Source organism: Oncorhynchus mykiss, chromosome 10 (assembly GCF_057628025.1).
Source record: "Oncorhynchus mykiss isolate SJ-2025 chromosome 10, ASM5762802v1, whole genome shotgun sequence".
NCBI classification, from domain to species: Eukaryota; Metazoa; Chordata; class Actinopteri; order Salmoniformes; family Salmonidae; genus Oncorhynchus; species Oncorhynchus mykiss.
In genome coordinates, this window is record NC_143031.1 from 75691239 (window position 1) to 75710534 (window position 19296).

At 42.5% G+C, this 19296-nt stretch overlaps 1 protein-coding gene and 1 long non-coding RNA gene across 12 annotated transcripts in view; both read left to right on the forward strand.

The window, feature by feature from the left end:
- LOC110534587 (zinc finger protein 638) overlaps positions 1-11266 on the forward strand; it is a 41934-nt gene extending 30668 nt beyond the window's left edge. For all 11 annotated transcript variants that reach the window (XM_090187939.1, XM_090187940.1, XM_090187946.1 and 8 more), the window contains 8 exons: positions 170-214; positions 504-647; positions 842-2026; positions 2701-3081; positions 3267-3441; positions 9987-10115; positions 10392-10513; positions 10935-11266. In XM_090187939.1, coding sequence (XP_090044065.1) covers positions 170-214; positions 504-647; positions 842-2026; positions 2701-3081; positions 3267-3441; positions 9987-10115; positions 10392-10513; positions 10935-10970 — 2217 coding nt within the window. In that variant the 3' untranslated portion in view covers positions 10971-11266. The remainder of the gene's footprint in view (positions 1-169; positions 215-503; positions 648-841; positions 2027-2700; positions 3082-3266; positions 3442-9986; positions 10116-10391; positions 10514-10934) is intronic.
- Positions 11267-17138: 5872 nt separating this feature from the next.
- On the forward strand, positions 17139-17786 carry LOC149980305 (uncharacterized). The gene is made up of 2 exons (XR_016483945.1): positions 17139-17228; positions 17719-17786. It is a non-coding gene; the product is annotated as an uncharacterized LOC149980305 (long non-coding RNA).
- The last annotated feature ends 1510 nt before the right edge of the window (positions 17787-19296 follow it).

Below are 19296 nucleotides of genomic sequence, written 5' to 3' on the forward strand. Positions count from 1 at the left end.
TGCATCTCCAGCGTCCTCTGTTCTGGGCAGTTTTCTTCACTTAATTCCAGCTGGTTGCTGCAAAGTATGATAAATGTCCACTATGAAAAGAGTGTTTATGCACATTCAACTTATTCTTCTCTGATCAGGGATGACATGAAGAACTTTTCATTCCATTTTATTACCACAGGTGGCACTTTTCCATTCATTGATGGGACCCAGGAATCCTGTTAGTGTGAGTATTTTACCGTTGCTTCAGCTAACCTAAAAGGCTCTTAATAATAGCATTGTTGCCATCTCAAGGAAAAGGTAGAAAAACACAGACAATCCCAACAGATTTAAGACCTGTATGTTAAAACATGATTTAACCTAATGAAATGAATCACACCCAAGAGCATATATTATTGCAGAGTCCCTTTACCATTTCGAACAACTATTTATGAAGTTGAGCTTCTAATAATTGATACAAGTAAAGGTTTTTGTAATTGATGAATACATTTCAATGTTTCCAATACGTCCTGCAGAAGGCGGAGGTGGGAGGTGATGATGACTGGAACCGTCTCCTGGTTGTCAGTAACATCCCGGCCACGCCCTCCGGCCCAACAGAGATCCAGAAACTGGTCCAGCGCTTCGGCACAGTCCAACAGACTCTGGCACTCAAGGACAAAGTGAGGGACCTGTGGGTGGGGAGGGGTGTGTGTTGGGGGACGGGACGGGTCTTTGTGTGCATAAGTGTCTGTCAAAGGGAGGGACATCTTAGTGAGGAACGTTTAACTGTTTGTGTGTTCAAGTGTCTTGCATCTACCCTGCCTACAGTAATTCTACGCCATCCATCCAATCCTGTTTTCTTTACCCCATGCAGATCATCTTTGAGATGGGAACAGCAGACATGGCCAAGAGTGTCTTCAACCGCTTCCAGAAGTTTCCCTGCATAGTTCAGAACAACAAGCTTGCCTTCTCCTGGAAACCTGATCCCAAGACTGATCTACCTAAAGTCGACATCTCCTCTGCCGGCTCAACAGCTTCAACTGATGGCAATGACTCCCAGACTGCAGAGACCACTATGCCCCCTGGTGGCCAGGAGGACTCACTGTCTCAGTCAGGATTAAAGGTGGAGTCAGGAACCGGGGTTGATACTAAGGTTGAAGGACAGGAGGTTCAGCCAGGGAATGAAGGGATAAACGTTGAAAAAGGGGTTCAAGCCACAAAGTCTCCAGCATTAGGAGGAAAGGATCAAGAGAAGGAGCCTGATGCATCTTCCTTACAGCCAGCAGGAGTGAACCAGAGAGAACCTGGAGGTCAGGGTGGAGAGGTCGTCACAGAGAAAGTTGTAGACGTTTCAACAACGGAGTCCGAAGAACCAGTCTCCTCAGATGCTACCTCCGCTCCTCAAGCTGCTAAACCAGAGACAGAGAAAATGTATGTTTCCAGTTCCACAACAGCCACCCCAGCCCCAAAAGTGATGGCAGCCATCATAGAGGCCTTACGACAGGAGAGCAGGAACAGATCCTCTACCAGGATTACCACCGACCAGGCTGCAGCTGAGAATCCTCCCGGTAAACAACCAAAAGATAAGGAGACTCCAGATGTTCAGGCTGCCCCCGCTCTACCCAGAGTGACCCCAGAGATCCTGAAGGTGCTGCTGGAGGAGTGCAGGGTCCGGTCCACCAGTAGGGCCGGCGCTGAGCAGGCCAGGAAGGAGCAGGCTCAGGCGCCCCCTGCAGGCCAAAAGCCATCCACTGGAAACCGAAGAGACCACAGTGGAGACAGGGAGCCTGGAAGAGAGCAGGCCACCAAGAGGAAGACCCGTGAGGAGGAAAGGGAGGAGAGGGAGAGGGAGAGAGCGAGGAGGGAGAGGAGGCTGAAGACCCAAGAGGAGGAGAAGGAGAAAGGAAGGTGGGAGAGAGAGAAGAGGCGGTCCTACAGGGAACGGTCATCAGGATCACCGGGGTCCCGGTCCTCTATGAGGTATGAGGGGAACCGGCACAGTGGGAAGAGCGGCGCCAGGTCTGAGTCCAGGAGAGGAAACGGAGAGGAGAAACAGCAGGTATGAGAGAGGCCAGTGTGTTGGTATTCACTCTATATACAGAGAGGACAAAACATTAACAATGCTTTCCATGATAGGCTTTCACCTGGACAGTCTATGATCCCTTATTGAAGCCACTTGTTAAATCCACTTCAATCAGTGTAGATGAAGGGTAGGAGACGGTTTAAATAATGATTTTCAAGCCTTGAGACAATTGAGCCATGGATTGTGTGTTTGTGCCATTGGGCAAGACCAAATATTTGTGCCTTTTGAACAGGGTGTGGTAGTAGGTGCCAGGCACACCAGTTTGTGTCAAACCCAGCAGCGTTGCAGTTCTTTCCATGCTCAACAGTTTCCCGTTGTGTATCAAGAATGGTCCACCACTCAAATGACATCCAGCCAACTTGACACAACTGTGGGAAGCATTGGAGTCAACATAGGCCAGCATCCCTGTGCAACGCTTTCAACACCTTGTAGAGTGGGGGGGGCAACTCAATATTAGGAAAGTGATCCTAATGTTTGGTGTACTCTGTGCATGTATGTATGGATGGAGAGAGAATCTCCAGTGAACCAGAGTGTCATATACCCATCATGAATACAGAATGCCAATATCAACTTTCCAATCATTTTGGGGAATGACTTGCCATTTTGAAGACAACGGTGGTTTTAAAGTTCCCTGTCCTGTGTTCTTTCAGGAAGAGGAGGAGTTAAGTGAGAAGCACGTCCCCTTCGACATGGAAGACTTTGTGACTGTGGACGAGGTGGGGGAAGCAGCTGCGGTGCCCCATCCTCTCCCCGAGACAACCACAGAGGTGACTGAGGTTACAGAGGTGACCGTCAACGACCCTGTGACCACAGCCTCTGAGGCGGAGCAGCAGGCACCAGCTGACACTACATCGATGGAGTTGGAGGGTGAGCCTGGGACAGCCAAGGTACGGGAGGAAGCGCTGGACAAACGAGAACAGAAGGAGGAGGGGTTGTCCCCAGCAACCACAGAGGGGCCGGTGAAGACTGCAGAGGGACCTGGGGACGTGACAGAGGAGACGTTTCCAGACTGTCAGGATGACGTCAAAGAGGTCAGTGTGTCCAGTCACATTCCTATTTGAGTAATCCCTTTCCTAAAAGAAAGGCTTCAACTCTATAGCATTCAACAACGAGCAGGTCGGTGATAAGACTACTTCAACCGAGCAAGGAAAAAAATGAAGAGTTTTTTTAAAGTGTGAACAAGACCCCAATCTTATCTAACATTCCTCTCCTTCAGCCTGTGGTCACTGTGCCGAAGACAAGCTGCGACGAGGTCACTGAGGAGTCCACAACCACAGACGCACCTGCCGCCGCTGGAGAAGAGGAACGGGATGGACGAGTGGAGGGCCTCAACATGGGGACGTTTCTGACGGTGGACGAGGTGGGACAGGTGGAGGAGGACGGGGAGAACGGTAAGAAACATACTGTATATCACTGCTTGTCTCGTGAAAGCCCGTCATTGTAAATAAAATCTGGTCTGCTGTGCTTACCTGTATAAATAAATGTGTGTTTTTTTTGTGAAGATATGGTAGGAAACTGGCCAGTGGAGATAAGAAACACACTTTATGTTAAGTGAATCTGCAACATATTTGTCTGAGGAGACTGGATTGTGTTCAGTAGCGGAATGTTCTGAAATGGAAAATAAATTAGTGGTTTGGTCAAGTTTAGGTAGTCCCTATCTGATCTTTTTTTCTGAGGTATCTATTGTCTTGTTTGCCACAGGAGGGAAAAGACTACAGGTAGAATGTTGTTTTGAGATATGGTAGCCAGCCTACTGTATGCATAGTAGTGGTTGAGTTGGCCACCTGCCTTTTTGTTAAGTGGTCAATGAATGGTAACCTGGTTTACATAGATTAGTGGTTGTGGTCATTGTAGAGGATTGGTGGTGGCGAGGTCAGATAACCAACTGTATGTGGTTGAGGTGTAATGGTACAAGCATTAGTACTGAACCGTTCGGTATGGGGACCTCAGATCGGTCTGCACTGTGAACCCAAATGAATAGATAAATAAAACATCTGTGTACACAGTACCAGTCAAGTTTACACAGTTACTCATTCCAGGGTTTTTCTTTATTTGTATTAGTTTTTACATTGTAGAATATTAGTTAAGTCATCAAAACAATTAGATAACACATATAGAATCATGTAGTAACCAAAAAAGTGTTAAACAAATCTACGTTTATTTGAGATTCTTCAAAGTATCCAACCTTGACAGCTTTGCACATTCTTGGCATTCTCTCAACCAGCTTCATAAGGTAGTCACCTGGAATGCATTTCAATTAACAAGTGTGCCTTAAGATCAAATCAAATGTATTTATATAGCCCTTCGTACATCAGCTGATATCTCAAAGTGCTGTACAGAAACCCAGCCTAAAACCCCAAACAGCAAGCAATGCAGGTGTAGAAGCACGTTAATTTGTAGAATGTGTTTCCTTATTGCTTTTGAGCCAGTCAGTTGTGTTGTGACAAGGTAGGGTTGTGTCGTAACGTTGTATTGATTAATGTGACGACTGCTGTTTATAATTACGTGATTTAATGAGTCAGGTATTATTAACTTGTTAACCTGGGGGCACCATGGGAAAGTTTTGGCTGAGTTTCTATTTCCCCAAATAACTCAAATAATGTCAGAATATCGATTTCACAACAGTCGCTAATTAATTTCCTCTACAGTCTCATTCTGAATGTTGCATAATCTGCACAAACCCGATTCCCACTAAAAAAAAGTCCGTACCACACCAATTGAGTTGATAATTTTAGGTTGTTAGTAAATAAATATTAATATAAGATACGGTCTAAGCTATTGATTAGAACTTAGTTCAATGAAACAGGTCCCTAGCGTGCCAACACTATGACACGTGTTGCAGAAAATGAGGATTTCAAAAGAGAAAGAGTGCACGAGAGAAAAGCACACTTGGGTACATTTGTAAACTATGCTTAGTTTAACCCTAACCTTGCCCCGAACTGCCGCTGTTATGGGTCAGAATACAATGATGTAATTACTTGTCGAAGGTCTCTGAAGGGGTGTCTCCTCGTGGCTCGATTTCCGACTTCTCCTCTGATGGCGACACTTCTGTTGTAATCGGGTGTAACCCTCTGATTGTCCACACAATGTCGGTGTCCTTTCTCTTAATGGTCTGTTTCCTCGCCCTTGTTGTGAAAGAGGGGTCTTCTGAGGATGGCTAATCAGCCATATAGGGGGTTCCAGCATGAGAATGAAAGCAGTGTAGTCACACGATTCCTTGGAGAGAATAACCGTGTGGTCCTGCTTGAATTTCACTCAGTCACAGCTCCTCATCCGTAGCATAGGTTGTTAAAAGGTTCCTTTGTCGTCTTCAACCTCATGTTGCGTTTTGGTGTTACAACTAATCGCACCTTGGCTGCAGCTCGTGGTCACTTAGTTAAAATGTTAATTCTTAACTCGCATGTTTTATACCCTCGGGTCAGAAATGGGCCTTTCCGCCTTTAGGGCAAGTTCTCTGGGCGTAACTAGTTACGAGGCAAGGTCTGGATTTTACTCAGATCCAATTTATACAACTAACTTCACATTTCATCTTTAAAAAATAAAAAACATTCCCTTTGATCTGGACATTTTTTCCACACAACACACAATATGCCAACATCAAGTACTTGTTGTGAAAACTCGTCAAGTTACAATGTTTTCGATTATAACGTCGTCATTTAACTTATAACAAAAACAACATTCACTTTCATATTCCGTCTGTTGTCATGACTACCATTTTTTTGTCTGATGAAACATATTGTCCAAAAGTCCATTTATTGCATGTTAGGTAGGTTCTCCATAGGCCCATTCCATTCCTCCATACTGAGAGGACAAATACATTTGTCTGCTGCTTTAAGATTTACAATGGGCGTGAGGTGTCAAAAATCCCCCACCTCCATACCTCTCGATCTCTCCCCCACTGGTGGAGACCCGAACAGGCCAGCCATGACAGGTGGTATACAGAAGAGAGCCCTATTTGGGAAAAGACCAAATCTATAATATGGCAAGAACAGCTCAAATAAGCAAAGAGAAACGACAGTCTCATTACTTTTAAGACCATAAAGGTCAGCCAATGTCAAGAACTTTGAATATTTCTTCAAGTGCAGTCGCAAAAAACATCAAGCGCTATGATGAAACTGTCTCTCATAAGAAACCACCACAGGAAAGGAAGACCCAAAGTTGCCTTTGCTGCAGAGGATAAGTTCAAAGCAAAGAAACCACTACTAATGGACACCAATAAGAAGAGACTTGCTTGGGCCAAGAAACACGAGCAATGGACATTACACCGGTGGAAATCTGTCCTTTGATTTGAGTCCAAATTTGTGATTTTTTTTTTTGTTGTTGGTGTTGTTCCAACCTCCGTGTCTTTGTGAGATGCTGAGTAGGTGAACTCCATGCTTCACGGTGGGAACCACACATGCAGGAGTAGGTGTGATGGTGTGTGGGTGCTTTGCTGGTGACAGTGATTTATTTAGAATTCAAGGTACACTTTTTATTTAACCTTTTATTTAACTAGGCAAGTCAGTTAAGAACAAATTAGTATTTACGATGACGGCCTACCCCTGACGACGCTGGGCCAATTGTGCACCGCCCTATGGGACTCCCAATTACGGCCAGATGTGATACAGCCTGGATTCAAACCAGGGACTGTTGTAACGCCTCTTGCACTGAGATGCAGTGCCTTAGACCACTGCGCCACTCAGGAGCACTTAACCAGCATGGCTACCACAACATTCTGCAGGGATATGCGATCCCATCTGGTTTGCGCTTAGTGGGACAGTCATTTGTTTTCAACAGGACAATGATCCAAAACCCACCTACAGGCTGTTTAAGGGCTATTTGACCAAGGAGAGTGATTGAGTAACCGGGTGGTCCTGCTTGAATCAGATGACCTGGCCTCCACCATCACCCGACCCCAATTGAGATGGTTTGGGGTGAGTTGGACCACAGAGTGAAGGAAAAGCAGCCAACAAGTGCTCAGCATGTGTGAGAACTCCTTCAAGGCTGTTGATAAAGCATTCCAGGTGAAGATGGTTGAGAGAGTGCCAAGTGTGTGCAAAGCTGTCATCAAGGCAGCTTTGAAGAATATAAAATATTTTGATTTGTTTAACACATTGTTAGTTACTACATGATTCCATGTGTTATTTCATTGTTTTGATGTCTTCACTATTATTCTACAATGTAGAAAATAGTAAAATGCAAGGAAAACCCTTGAATGAGAAGGTGTCCAAACTGTTGATTGGTACTTTATATATCCATTTAAATGCCTACGCAGCATCAGTAAATCTAATCTGGAAAAAAAAAACATTCAGGCTGTTCGGTTAAAACAACTAGAGTCTAGGTGCATGTTGTAATCAAAATGATTTGTCACATTTCACTGTCCTTTTGTGAGGCGCAGCAGGGAACTAGTTCTGTACGATGGCGAGTGGTGGGATGGATAAACCAAGAGGATTTGCCATCGATATTTAAATCTCCAGTTTGGGAAAATGTTGGTTTCCCAGTAGATAACGGTGTTGTCGCCACTGCTGAACCAGAATAGCCTATGCAGCTGCCAACACCTCAAACATGTTGACATGTTTACTTAGAAAACACCCCAGTATTCCTACCATCGGCTTCAAAAACACAACTTTGTCTCCCCTCTGCATTCAAGTAGCTTCAGCTGATTCTAAATGGGCCAAAGAAATTACCAGCGCGATAGGTATGTTTATAGCCGTGGATATGCGCTGCTTCTCGGTGGTTGAGAAGAATAAGGGGTTTCGCCCTCTCGCACCCATTTTCACCAAACAGTTAGTATCCGCTTCCATATAAGCAAGCTAAAGCTGAAGTAGTCCATGTATTGGCCAATGCACCCATGTGTTGTGCTTACTACAGATAGACAGAGAGCTACTTAGCAGTGACAGCACATCACATTATCCAGGTGTGGGAAATGAGAAGTACGGTGCTACAGATACGCCCCTCTTTATGAGAGTCAAATAAGTGCATATTTTTCTCTTTGTTCAAAACATAACATGAGCCATGTTTACACATTGATTTTTACCAGTATTACTTTTACAAGTGACTGAGTGTTGAGTAATCCTATGTTTTCCATCACGAAAATCCGAAGTGTTATTCCTGATTGTGCATTATGACTCATTATACAACCAATACTGATTGGTTAAAACCGTGTTCCAGACAGTTTCTGTTCCAGAAGTTAACCCTGGCTAAATCTGACATTAAAATGCCATTTTCTTTTGGTTACACCTGGCTGAGCAATCCAGTCTCATCAGTCATGCAGTTTGCAAACTTGATCTGCACTATAAAAAGCATCTAGACATTATCTCACGTTTCTTTTAGACTAACATTTAGTTTTCAACAGCAGAGATTTGTTTAAATGTTGCTGTCTGACATTTGCAACATTGTTTCAAACATTCAAATCCGATCTCCAGCTTTCCCGTAGTAATGAACGTCAGGAAACAGGGACGATAGGAGCAGGCAGTGTTTCTCAGCCAGTCGAATTCATGAATCAGCTGGCATCACTTTTATGGATATAAACTTGGGGGGGGGAAAGAAAAGACCCCTTTTTCAGGAACATGTTTGAGTTAAAAAATAAAAATCCAAATAACTTCACAGATCTTCATTGTAAAGGGTTTATACACTGTTTCCCATGCTTGTTCAATGAACCATAAACAATTCATGGACCTGCACCTGTGGAATGGTCATTAAGATACTATCAGTTTACAGACGGAAGGCAATTAAGGTCACAGTTATGACAATTTTAGGACACTGAAGAGGCCTTTCTACTGACTTTGAAAAATGTCAAAAGAAAGATGCCCAGGGTCCCTGCTCATCTGCGTGAACGTGCCTTAGTCATGCTGCAAGGAGACATGAGGACTGCAGATGTTGCCAGGGCAATACATTGCAATGTACTGTGAGACACCTAAGACAGCGCTACAGGGAGACAGGACGGACAGTTAGGTCTGTGTCAAACACCGGCTCGAGGGCATTATAACCTTTATAAAACAAGTTACCAACATATTCAAATAATGATTTACAAATTTTAATTACTGTTATTTTGGTGAATTTATTCATACTAATTTTCATTCTTCCACGACATATAGTCCCAACACAAATCTGGGGTTTCTACCCAAGCCGGCTGGTCGTTCATTCTATCAGTTCAGTTGCCAGAGATGCGATCCAGTCCTTCAGTCTATTTGTTCTATGGACACAACCCAGTTGTTCTCTCTAAAATGTTCCATTGCCATACTGGCTGGCAACGTTCTTCGCCATAGGTGGCTAGCTAGCAAGCACGGAAAAACTTAGACACATCAAAAAGTGCAACCAGAAAAACAGCTGCAGTAAGTAGCTGCATTTGAATAAACTGATTTCTAGTGACATTGATTTGGATACATTGATAACAATGAGCTAATGAGGCGCAATTTCACCTGGCATAGAAAATATGTTACAGTAATGTTTGTCATTTCATTTTCCCACTCTACCAAAACTGAACCGTGGCCCCAACACCGCAATACGTACCTAACCGTGGGTTTGGTGAACCGTTACAGCCCTAGTATGTAGATCAATGGTAGCTATGGTAACCACTATACGGCTAGATGATAAAATGTGTTAAGAGATGAAATCAATGGTGGTAGCAAGCTCATGTTAACCTGGTTACCAGTCTGTTTTGTGTTATGCCACTCCTCGTCATCGCAAACATAGCAGGATGGCATGAAATGCTGGGTTCTTTGAGAAGTTGTAGAAAAATATGGTTGGTTGACAGACTGAAACCACGTCAGTTGGATTGTTTTTAAGGTGTCTGATTTTTATTTTTGATTCATGCTTTAAAGACTTGAATTATACATTTTTTCCTTCCTTGTAAGGACATTCTAGTGACCTGTCAGGTCTAGGAAAACTCACAAACAGAACAGTTAAGGTCTCAGTGATGACCCTGCTCCTTCCTCCATCTTCTCTTTCATCTCAGTGGAGTCGAAGCGAAGGAGGACATCTCAGGAGGAGAGAGAGGAGGAGACAGCGAGGAGGAAGATGAAGATGGAACCCCTCTTTTATAAAGACTACAGCATCCCTCCCTTCAACCCTGACAGCCCTGTCGGTAAGACCCAAATGATGCTGCGTTTGACAATTCACTAATTGTTGAAATTGTCGGAACTAGAAGCACAAGCATTTCGCTACACTCGCATTAACATCTGCTAACCATGTGTAATGTGACAAATAAAATTTGATTTGATTAGGATGGCTCTAATGATACATTTGTCAAGCTTATCTATTGTCAGAATAGTGTGTGTTTACATAGGTCCCATAGTATAATCACATGTTGTTTGTATATGTTAAAATAGGTTTTGTTTCTGGTCTGTATGATCACTATCAGGCATGGAGTTTCTGGTCCCCAAGTCAGGCTTCTTCTGCAAGGTGTGTTCTAAGTTCTACAGCGGAACTGACGAGGCTGAGAAGAACCACTGCAAGACCCTCAAACACCATCAGAACCTGGAGGTGAGAACCCAAAACAACCAATCAGCAACAACACTGACAAATCAACCACCAATCAGAAATAACATTTTGACAATCAGGGATGGGGTCAATTCCATTGAGTAAATTCCTATGGCAAAACAAATTTGGAATATCAGTTTGCTTCCTGAATTGAAACTGTTTTATTGCTTTTATTGTCCAGGTGTTACGTGTTTGATAATTAATACATTGATAGGAGATGAAGGAATGTGTCCGGGTGTTACGTGTTTGATAATTAATACATTGATACTCAGGAGTGGGGAGGAGATGAAGGAATGTGTCCGGTCATGGAAACCATCAGTTTAAGATTGGCAGCAGTGACGGTCTCTCGTGGAACCCATATGTTCCACATAAAATCAACATTATCTAGTAAGATACTCATGATTTTCTTTTTATTCTTCTACAGAAATCCCTGGAGAAGTGGAGAGTGAAGAAAGACTGACTCCGTGATGAGCTGAAGGGTTAAATATTGACTGTCTGTGTCCCAACCACTGACTGATTCATTCCTCTCTTAACTCTTTTCCCACTTCCTTGTTTTTGCTTTCCTTCCCCATGGGTCCAAACTCTCTCACTCACTCTCTCACTCACTCACTCACTCACTCACTCACTCACTCACTCACACAACTATAACTGTTTATTTGTGTTAGTTATTTTCCCATGATATAGAAGAGAAGTGACTCAATAGAGAGAAATTAAAGTAGAAACCAGTGTACAATGAAAATAAAGTGTTTTATTCAATCGCTGTGTCTTTGTTTTGAAATTGAAACTATCCTTTGAAGACATGTTTACCAGAGTCACCTTTTACCCTTATTCAATACAACTTTATTCATCCCCACCAGGGCAATTCTGTCTATCTACTTACGCATTATCCTGATTTGAATACTGTTAATTCAGCAGTGTGGTGTCCATGCACACGAAGGGAAATGTACTGATTTCCATGTTCAACTCATGCATGGACCATTAGCTTCCCCTAGCCATAGCACAGCTAGCTACTGTGCTAAAACAGCTAACCTCATGTTAACATGGAAATATATTAGACTTGGCTTTAGTTAAGGTATCGTGCTCTTTTATATACTGTAGCTATTTCAAATCCATACATTCCAATGGCTCACTACTTCACTGCAACAGTTGATTTCTGTAAAAGAGAATTCTGTCAACATAAATAAATTAAAACAAACAAAACATGTTTTTTTATCGTTTCTGATCACTGACAATGATGAGACAGCCGATTGGGAGGAGATCGGAGAACTGGCAGTGTGGTGCCAGGACAACAACCTCTCTCTCAATGTGAGCAAGACAAAGGAGCTGATAGTGGACCATAAGAAAAGGAGGGACGAACAGGCACCCATTAACATCGACGGGTCTGAAGTGGAGCAGGTCGAGAGTTTCAAATTCCTTGGTATCCACGTCACCAACAAACTAACATGGTCCAAACACACCATGACAGTTGTGAAGAGGACAGGACAACACCTTTAACCCCTCAGGGAACTGAAAAGATTTGGCATGGGTCCCCAGATCCACAGAAAGTAATACAGCTGCACCATCGAGAGCATCCAGACAGGTTGCATTGCCTGATAGTGATCAGACAGACCAGTACATCACTGGGACCAAGCTTCCTGCCATCCAGGACTTATATACAGTTGAAGTCGGAAGTTTACATACACCTTAGCCAAATACATTTAAACTCAGTTTTTCACAATTCCTGACATTTATTCCTAGTAAAATTTCCCTGTCTTCAGTTATGATCACCACTTTATTTTAAGAATGTGAGATGTCAGAATAATAGTAGAACAATTATTTCTGCTTTTATTTCTTTCAACACATTCCCAGTGGGTCAGAAGTAGTATTTGGTAGCATTGCCTTTAAATTGTTTAATTTGGGTCAAATGTTTCGGGTATTCTTCCACAAGCTTCCCACATTAAGTTGTGTGAATTTTGACCCACTCCTGACAGAGCTGGTGTAACTGAGTCAGGTTATAGGCCTCCTTGATCGCACACGCTTTTTCATTTTCCACACAAAGTAATTTAACTTTGTTGTCCTTAAAACATTTTGCCACAACTTTGGAAGTATGCTTGGCGTCATTGTACATTTGGAAGACCCATTTGTGACCAAGCTTCAACTTCCTGACTGATGTCTTGATGTTGCTTCAATATATCCACATCATTTTCCCCAAAGCGCACACATCCCTGGGTCACTCGTCTTTTCAGTTCGCTGCAGCTAGCGACTGGAACGAGCTGCAACAAACACTCAAACTGGACAGTTTTATCTCAATCTCTTCATTCAAAGACTCAATCATGGACACTCTTACTGACCGATGTGGCTGCTTTGCGTGATGTATTGTTGTCTCTACCTCCTTGCCCATTGTGCTGTTGTCTGTGCCCAATAATGTTTGTACCATGTGTTGCTACCATGCTGTGTTGTCATGTGCTGCTGCCTTGCTATATTGTCTTAGGTTTATGTAGTGTTGTCTCTCTTGTTGTGATGTGTTTTGTCCTATATTTGTTATTTTAATCCCAGCCCCCGTCCCCGCAGGAGGTCTTAACTGACTTGACTAGTTAAATAGGTTAAATCATTTATTTTTTATTAGGTGACCTCTATCAAGACACCCATGTCGACCGTATCCCCACTGTGAAGAGGAGCAATGCTGCAGCAACATCCGTTTGATGTTTTGTCCTGTTCCCTATTTGAAAGGAGACATCCCTCAGTTATAGAAGATGGTTGTCACATACTGTGCTTTGATCAATCTGAATGATTCTGTTGTGCCATTTCAATAGAGAGCACCTTCAGCTTGTCATGGAAAAAGTGCCCCATTTAAACCTTATGAATATATTAAATGTATACTGAACAACAATATTTCACTGAGTTACAGCTCATCAGGAAATTGGTCAATTGAAATGAATTCATTAGGCCCTAATCTGGGAATGCAGAGATACTGTATGTATCTGTTAGTTGTAGATACATTAAAATAAAAGGCAGGGGATCAGAAAACAAGTCAGTATCTGGTGTGACAACCATTTGCCTCATGCAGCGTGACACATCTCCTTCACATAGAGTTGATCAGGCTGTTGATTGGGGCCTGTGGAATGTTGTCCCACTCCACTTCAATGGCTATGAGTAGGAGCTGGGTATTGGTGCAAACACATGCTCAATGTTTTACATGTCTGGTGAGTTTGCAGGCCATGGAAGAACTGGGACATTTTCAGCTTCCAGGATTTGTGTACAGATCCTTGTGACATTGGTCTGTGCATTATCATGTATCAACATGAGGTGATTGCGGCAGATTAATGGCACGACAATGGGCCTCAGGATCTTATCACAGTATCTCTGTGCATTGAAATGGCCATCGATAAAATATAAGTGTGTTCATTATCAGTAGCTTATGCCTGCCCATACCATAACCCCACGGCCACCATTGGGCACTCTGTTCACAATGTTAGTTTTTTTACCCCTTTTTTCTCCCCAATTGGTAGTAGTTACAGTCTTGTCTCATCGCTGCAACTGCAGAACGGACTCGGGAGAGGCCAAGGTCGAGAGCCATGCATCCTCCGAAACACAACCCAACCTAGCCGCAATGCTTCCTGACACAATGCACATCCAACCCGGGAGCCAGATGCACGAATGTGTCGGAGGAAACACTGTACACCCGGCGACCTGGCCCACCACAGGAGTCGCTAGTTCGCGATGAGACAAGGATATCCATGCGGCCCAAAACCTCCCTAACCCAGACGACGTTGGGCCAATTTTGCGTTGCCCCATGGTCATGGCCGGCTGCGACAGAGCCTGTGCTCTAACCCAGAATCTCTGGTGGCACAGCTAGCACTGCGATGCAGTGCCTTAGACCACTGCGCAACCCAGGAGGCCTCTGTTCACAATGTTGACACCAGCAAACTGCGCAATACACATGGTCTGCAGTTGTGAGTCCGGTTGGACATACCGCCAAATTCTCTAATATGACGTTGGAGGCGGCTTATGGTAGAGAAATAAACATTAAATTATCTGGAAACAGCTCTGGTGGACATTCCTGCAGTCAGCATGCCAGTTGCACACTCTCTCAAAACCTGAGACATATATGTTTTTAGCATTGTGTTGTGTGACAAAACTGTGCATTTTAGAGTGGCCTTTTATTCTCCCCAGCACAAGGTGCACCTGTGTAATGATCATGCTGTTTAATCAACTTGTTGATATTCCAAAACTGTCAGGTGGATGGATTATCTTGGCAAATGGGAAATGCTCACTACCATGGATATAAACACATTTGTGCACAAATTTGAGAGAAATACACTGTGCATCTGGATAATTTCTGGGATGTTTGGTTTCAGCTCATGAAACATGGCACCAACACTTTAAATGTTGCATATATATTTTTGTTCAGCAACATGTAAAAAGACTATTGTTTATATAGTAAACACACTGTCATTTAATAATAGTCTATATTGTTTTATGGGTGAAATGAATGAAAAGATCTTTGTCTTATCTCTGCACTGAATGCAATGCATTGCTTATAGCACAACAGTTTTTATTTAATTTTACAATTGAAACAAATTTAGTATAGACAATGTAGTACTTGTGGTAGTCTTACGCAAACCATCTTCATTATTACAGTGGCACCTCCCAAGTCAAACTCGGACCTTCCGGGAGAAAATCATCTGTAGTTGAACTTGGTGTTTGTGTGTATATTATAAGGTAAGGATCCCATCATCTCCTGCTTCCAGACATTTCACCATCTTGATTTACAAGGGATGGATTTGCACTAAACATTTTCATTTCAGCACAAGGCATGTACAAAATCTAGTATAATGATTAGCCTCAGATACATTGTCTACTAGTATTGTTTTAAAATTGAGAAAATATAACTAGTTGAACAATATATAAACAGTGTGTGAGTTAAGCTATTCTCTGCTTCAGATGTACAATGTCATTACGTTAGCAGCTCATTTGAGTTAGCCTGCACAAAAGTTAATGTAGCAAGCAAGTGTAACAGTTGTTAAAGTACTGTGTGAATTTCACCAGGTTTATATTTTAATATGGCATGTTGATTTGTTATTATGCATGCCTGCATCCTGGGAGTAGGTACTTACGTTTTGCCCTGCGTGCTCAAATCATTTTGATGCCCTATGAGAGGGAGGCACGCCTTTTCTGTCCTCTTCGGAAAAGTTCGATTATTTTAAGCAGTCATACACACAGTGTTTTGTTCATGAATAATGTTGTATAGTTAGAGGTTACTCGTAAGTGGATGGTATTGTTAAGATGCACTTGTAACTGTACTTTTTAGATATTAACATTCTGAATTCAACATGTGGTTAATAGCTAGCTAAGGTATTGGCAGGTTATTGTATGTGTGAACGATGGCTGGCTCCTCGAATGATCCCAGTCCCTTGTATTGTGCATCTGCTGTAGAAAGAGGCGACGATTCACAGAACATATGTGATCTACAAATGTTTTCTTTTCTTTTGGATGCAGATGCAGAGTGAATTCGGCTTAATTAAAACAACCTGATCTCCAAAGTCCACGTCTATAGTCTCAATCAACCACACATAACGCAGAGTTACAGCGGTGCAGTACACCACCGGTTACAGTCTTGCTAATTATAGCTACATAGTTTATCATTTACTTACTTGAATAAGTTATCCCCCCGATGTTTCCGGTGGTAGCAAAACGCAGCCAACCATGTGGAAGATTGGATGGCTTCCACCAACCAGACTGACTCTGGTCTTCCAACTGGTACGGTTGCTATGCTAGGTGCATAGGGTGCTGTCACTTAGGCCTTGTTTTCATTGGCAGTTTGAAGTGATTCAAATCTGTTATTTTTACTGCAGTCTGAACCGCCAAAATGAAAATGTAATCAGATGTTTCAAGACACATTTCAAACAACTTTTGTAGGTGGTTTAAAATCGGATACAATTCTGATTCCTGGCCTTGGAACTTCTGATTTTTTTGCCTATGAACCGTGGTATCTAACTGGCTTGATAATTGTTTACAAACAAATTAATGAATATGCAAGAAAAGTGACTGTTGTGTCAAGCCCCCCCAAAAGTTTTTCAAGTTGGATCATCCTATCCTTTGATCATTTAAAAGTGTTCTTACACTATGATTTTGAACCTTCAAAGCAACTGGGAAAAGTCCATGGAAGGCATTGTTGTCACCTTAGTTTACTACATAACTTCTGAGATATAGGAAGCACATGCACCAATCAACCTACACCACTGCGCACACATCAGTCATTATGACATGTCAGGAAATGTCAGGAAATGATTGCTCTCTGAACACACACAAATCCAACTTGGTCACTTACAACTTGCTATTTGGACAGTCAGTAAAAACAAAACTGATTTGAGCATCAAGGCATGCAGTGTGAACATGGATTTACAAAACATCCTCAATCAATCTTAAACTGTGTATCATTAGGACCCGTCAAACACAATCATTTGCATAGGTGTAATGACCTGCTGCACCTGTTTGTGACTCAACAGGTATACAAACTGGGACTAATAGACTTGACTTGTAATCAGGTCAAACCAAATGGAAATTGTTTTGAATGGGGTTAAAAACAAAGATGAGCATTCTCATTGGATAAGGGTAGGCACGTCCTCCCTTTCCATTCGTTTTGCCACTGTTATGTTGTGTCTGTTGTGTATCACCCAACATTCACTTCTTGATGGACACAGACTTTCCAATACAAAGAATAACTCCATCAGTCAAGGTTTGAAATTGTTATTTTTCCTCTTTAATATCAGTATTGTTGCTGTAGAAGAAGTATTCAGTTCACTTCTGAGGTTTTCCCCTTTGTTTTCTGTTCAATATCTGGAATTCTTAGACATTCTGCATGGGATAGTTTATGCATGTTTGTTATGAATATCTTACAGTAATTAGTATTTTCAGTTGGTATTTAAAAAACACATTAAACGCTATTTAAATGTACTTGTATATTGCATGAGATTTATACATGTATCCCTCTGCCTCTCTCTCTCTCTCTGTCTCTCTGTCTCTCTCTCTGTCTCTCTCTGTCTGTCTCTCTCTGTCTGTCTCTGTCTGTCTGTCTCTCTCTCTCTCTCTCTCTCTGTCTCTCTCTGTTTCTCTCTCTGTCTCTCTCTCTGTCTCTCTCTCTGTCTCTCTCTCTGTCTCTCTCTCTCTCCCTCTGTCTCTCTCTGTCTGTCTCTCTCTCTCTCTCTCTCTCTCTCTCTCTTCCACAGTGATACTTGGAACATCAAAGCTGGTACTTACAAACTGAGATTGGTCAAAATAAAAATATGAACTCTTCTAACCATTCTTCTGTCCTCTCTGGCTATGCGGAAATTGATTCCTCTATCGGCACAGCCTGCTATGCAGTCAATCTCATCCTCAGTCTCCCCACCAATGTCTACGTCCTGTGGCTGATAGTGACCGGAGCGGGAGAAACGATGACCTCAGAGTTCTTCGCTCTCAACCTGGCTGTATCTGAGATCCTCTGCTGCCTGTGTTCTGTCTTCTTCTTTGTCTACATACACTTCCCTATTCCCCCTCTCCGAGCTCTAGTGTCATTCTGTGGTGGTTTTCCCATCTTTGGTCGGACCCTGTTCCAGTGCTGTATATGTTTTGAACGCTACCTGGCGGTGGTCCACCCTGTTGTCTTCCTGAAGTACAAACTCCTCAGATACAAGGTGGCATGTTCTGGGTTAATCTGGTTGGTTGTGACCGTGTTCTGTCTTACTTTTATGCTGGCGAAGAGCCTAAATGTTATATATTTTGTGTCTTTGAGTGGAATTCTGTTCTTCATTTCATTCATGTTATTCTGCTGTCTCTCAGTTCTCAGGGCTCTGAAACGTCCAGGGCCGGGGGAAGGGGAGAGGGAGGGGACAAACAACATGAAGATAAGGGCGTTTAATATCATTTTGATTATTATGGTGGCTATGATGTTGAACTGCCTCCCATGGGTAATGATTTTACCTTTCATTGGAATCTTAGATTTGGGGCAGTTCCTTTCAGCCATATATGTTTGTGTCTTCATCGGTGTGGTCTGTGGGATTGTGCAGCCCCTCCTCTACCTCCACAGGGCTGGGAAACTGCCCTGTATCAGAGGTCTTTAAGAGAGTTGATACTCAAAGTTTCACCTTATACAGATGGCCAGTTGTAACCTGTTTGTTTCCACCTGTTAATTGATAGCTTGTAAAGAGGTTGATAAGCTTGTAAAGAGGTTGATAGTTGTTGATTCTCTGGCAAAAATGTGTACGTGTTTTGATAAGGGTTGCAAAAGTACGGAAATGTCCCCTAAATTCCCAAGTTTTCCCGAAATCCTGTTCAGAAGATTCCTGGCATGAGGAAAGAATAAGCAGGAAATCTGGAATTTTACAAGTCTTGGTTTGATTTATTCCCTCGTATATGGGAAGATTACCTATCAATCTTCTTGCTTCACATTGCACCTTTATGTATGAAAGCTATTTATTAGTGACATAAGACTTACTTTGTTTGGTTAAAACTTGTTTTCATGTTCACTACATCTTTTTGAATTTTTTGAATCCTTCACAGTTAATAAATATGTGTGCAGAACTACTCATGTAGCTGTCGTTTTCTTTATGTAGAGCAGAGAAATTCAGCCAGTGATACAGTCAGGAAATGTAAAAACAAATGTCTCTTAGCTGTCTCTGGGTCCAGTCAGAGAGGAAACAGGCTATGTACATGCAGTAGGGGTGCGTGGATAAAATCACTGGGGATGACAAGTTAAAAAACAAAAAGCCATTTTACAACCTGTGTGTTGTGATAATTGTGTTGTTTGCTCTATAACCTGTTAGTTC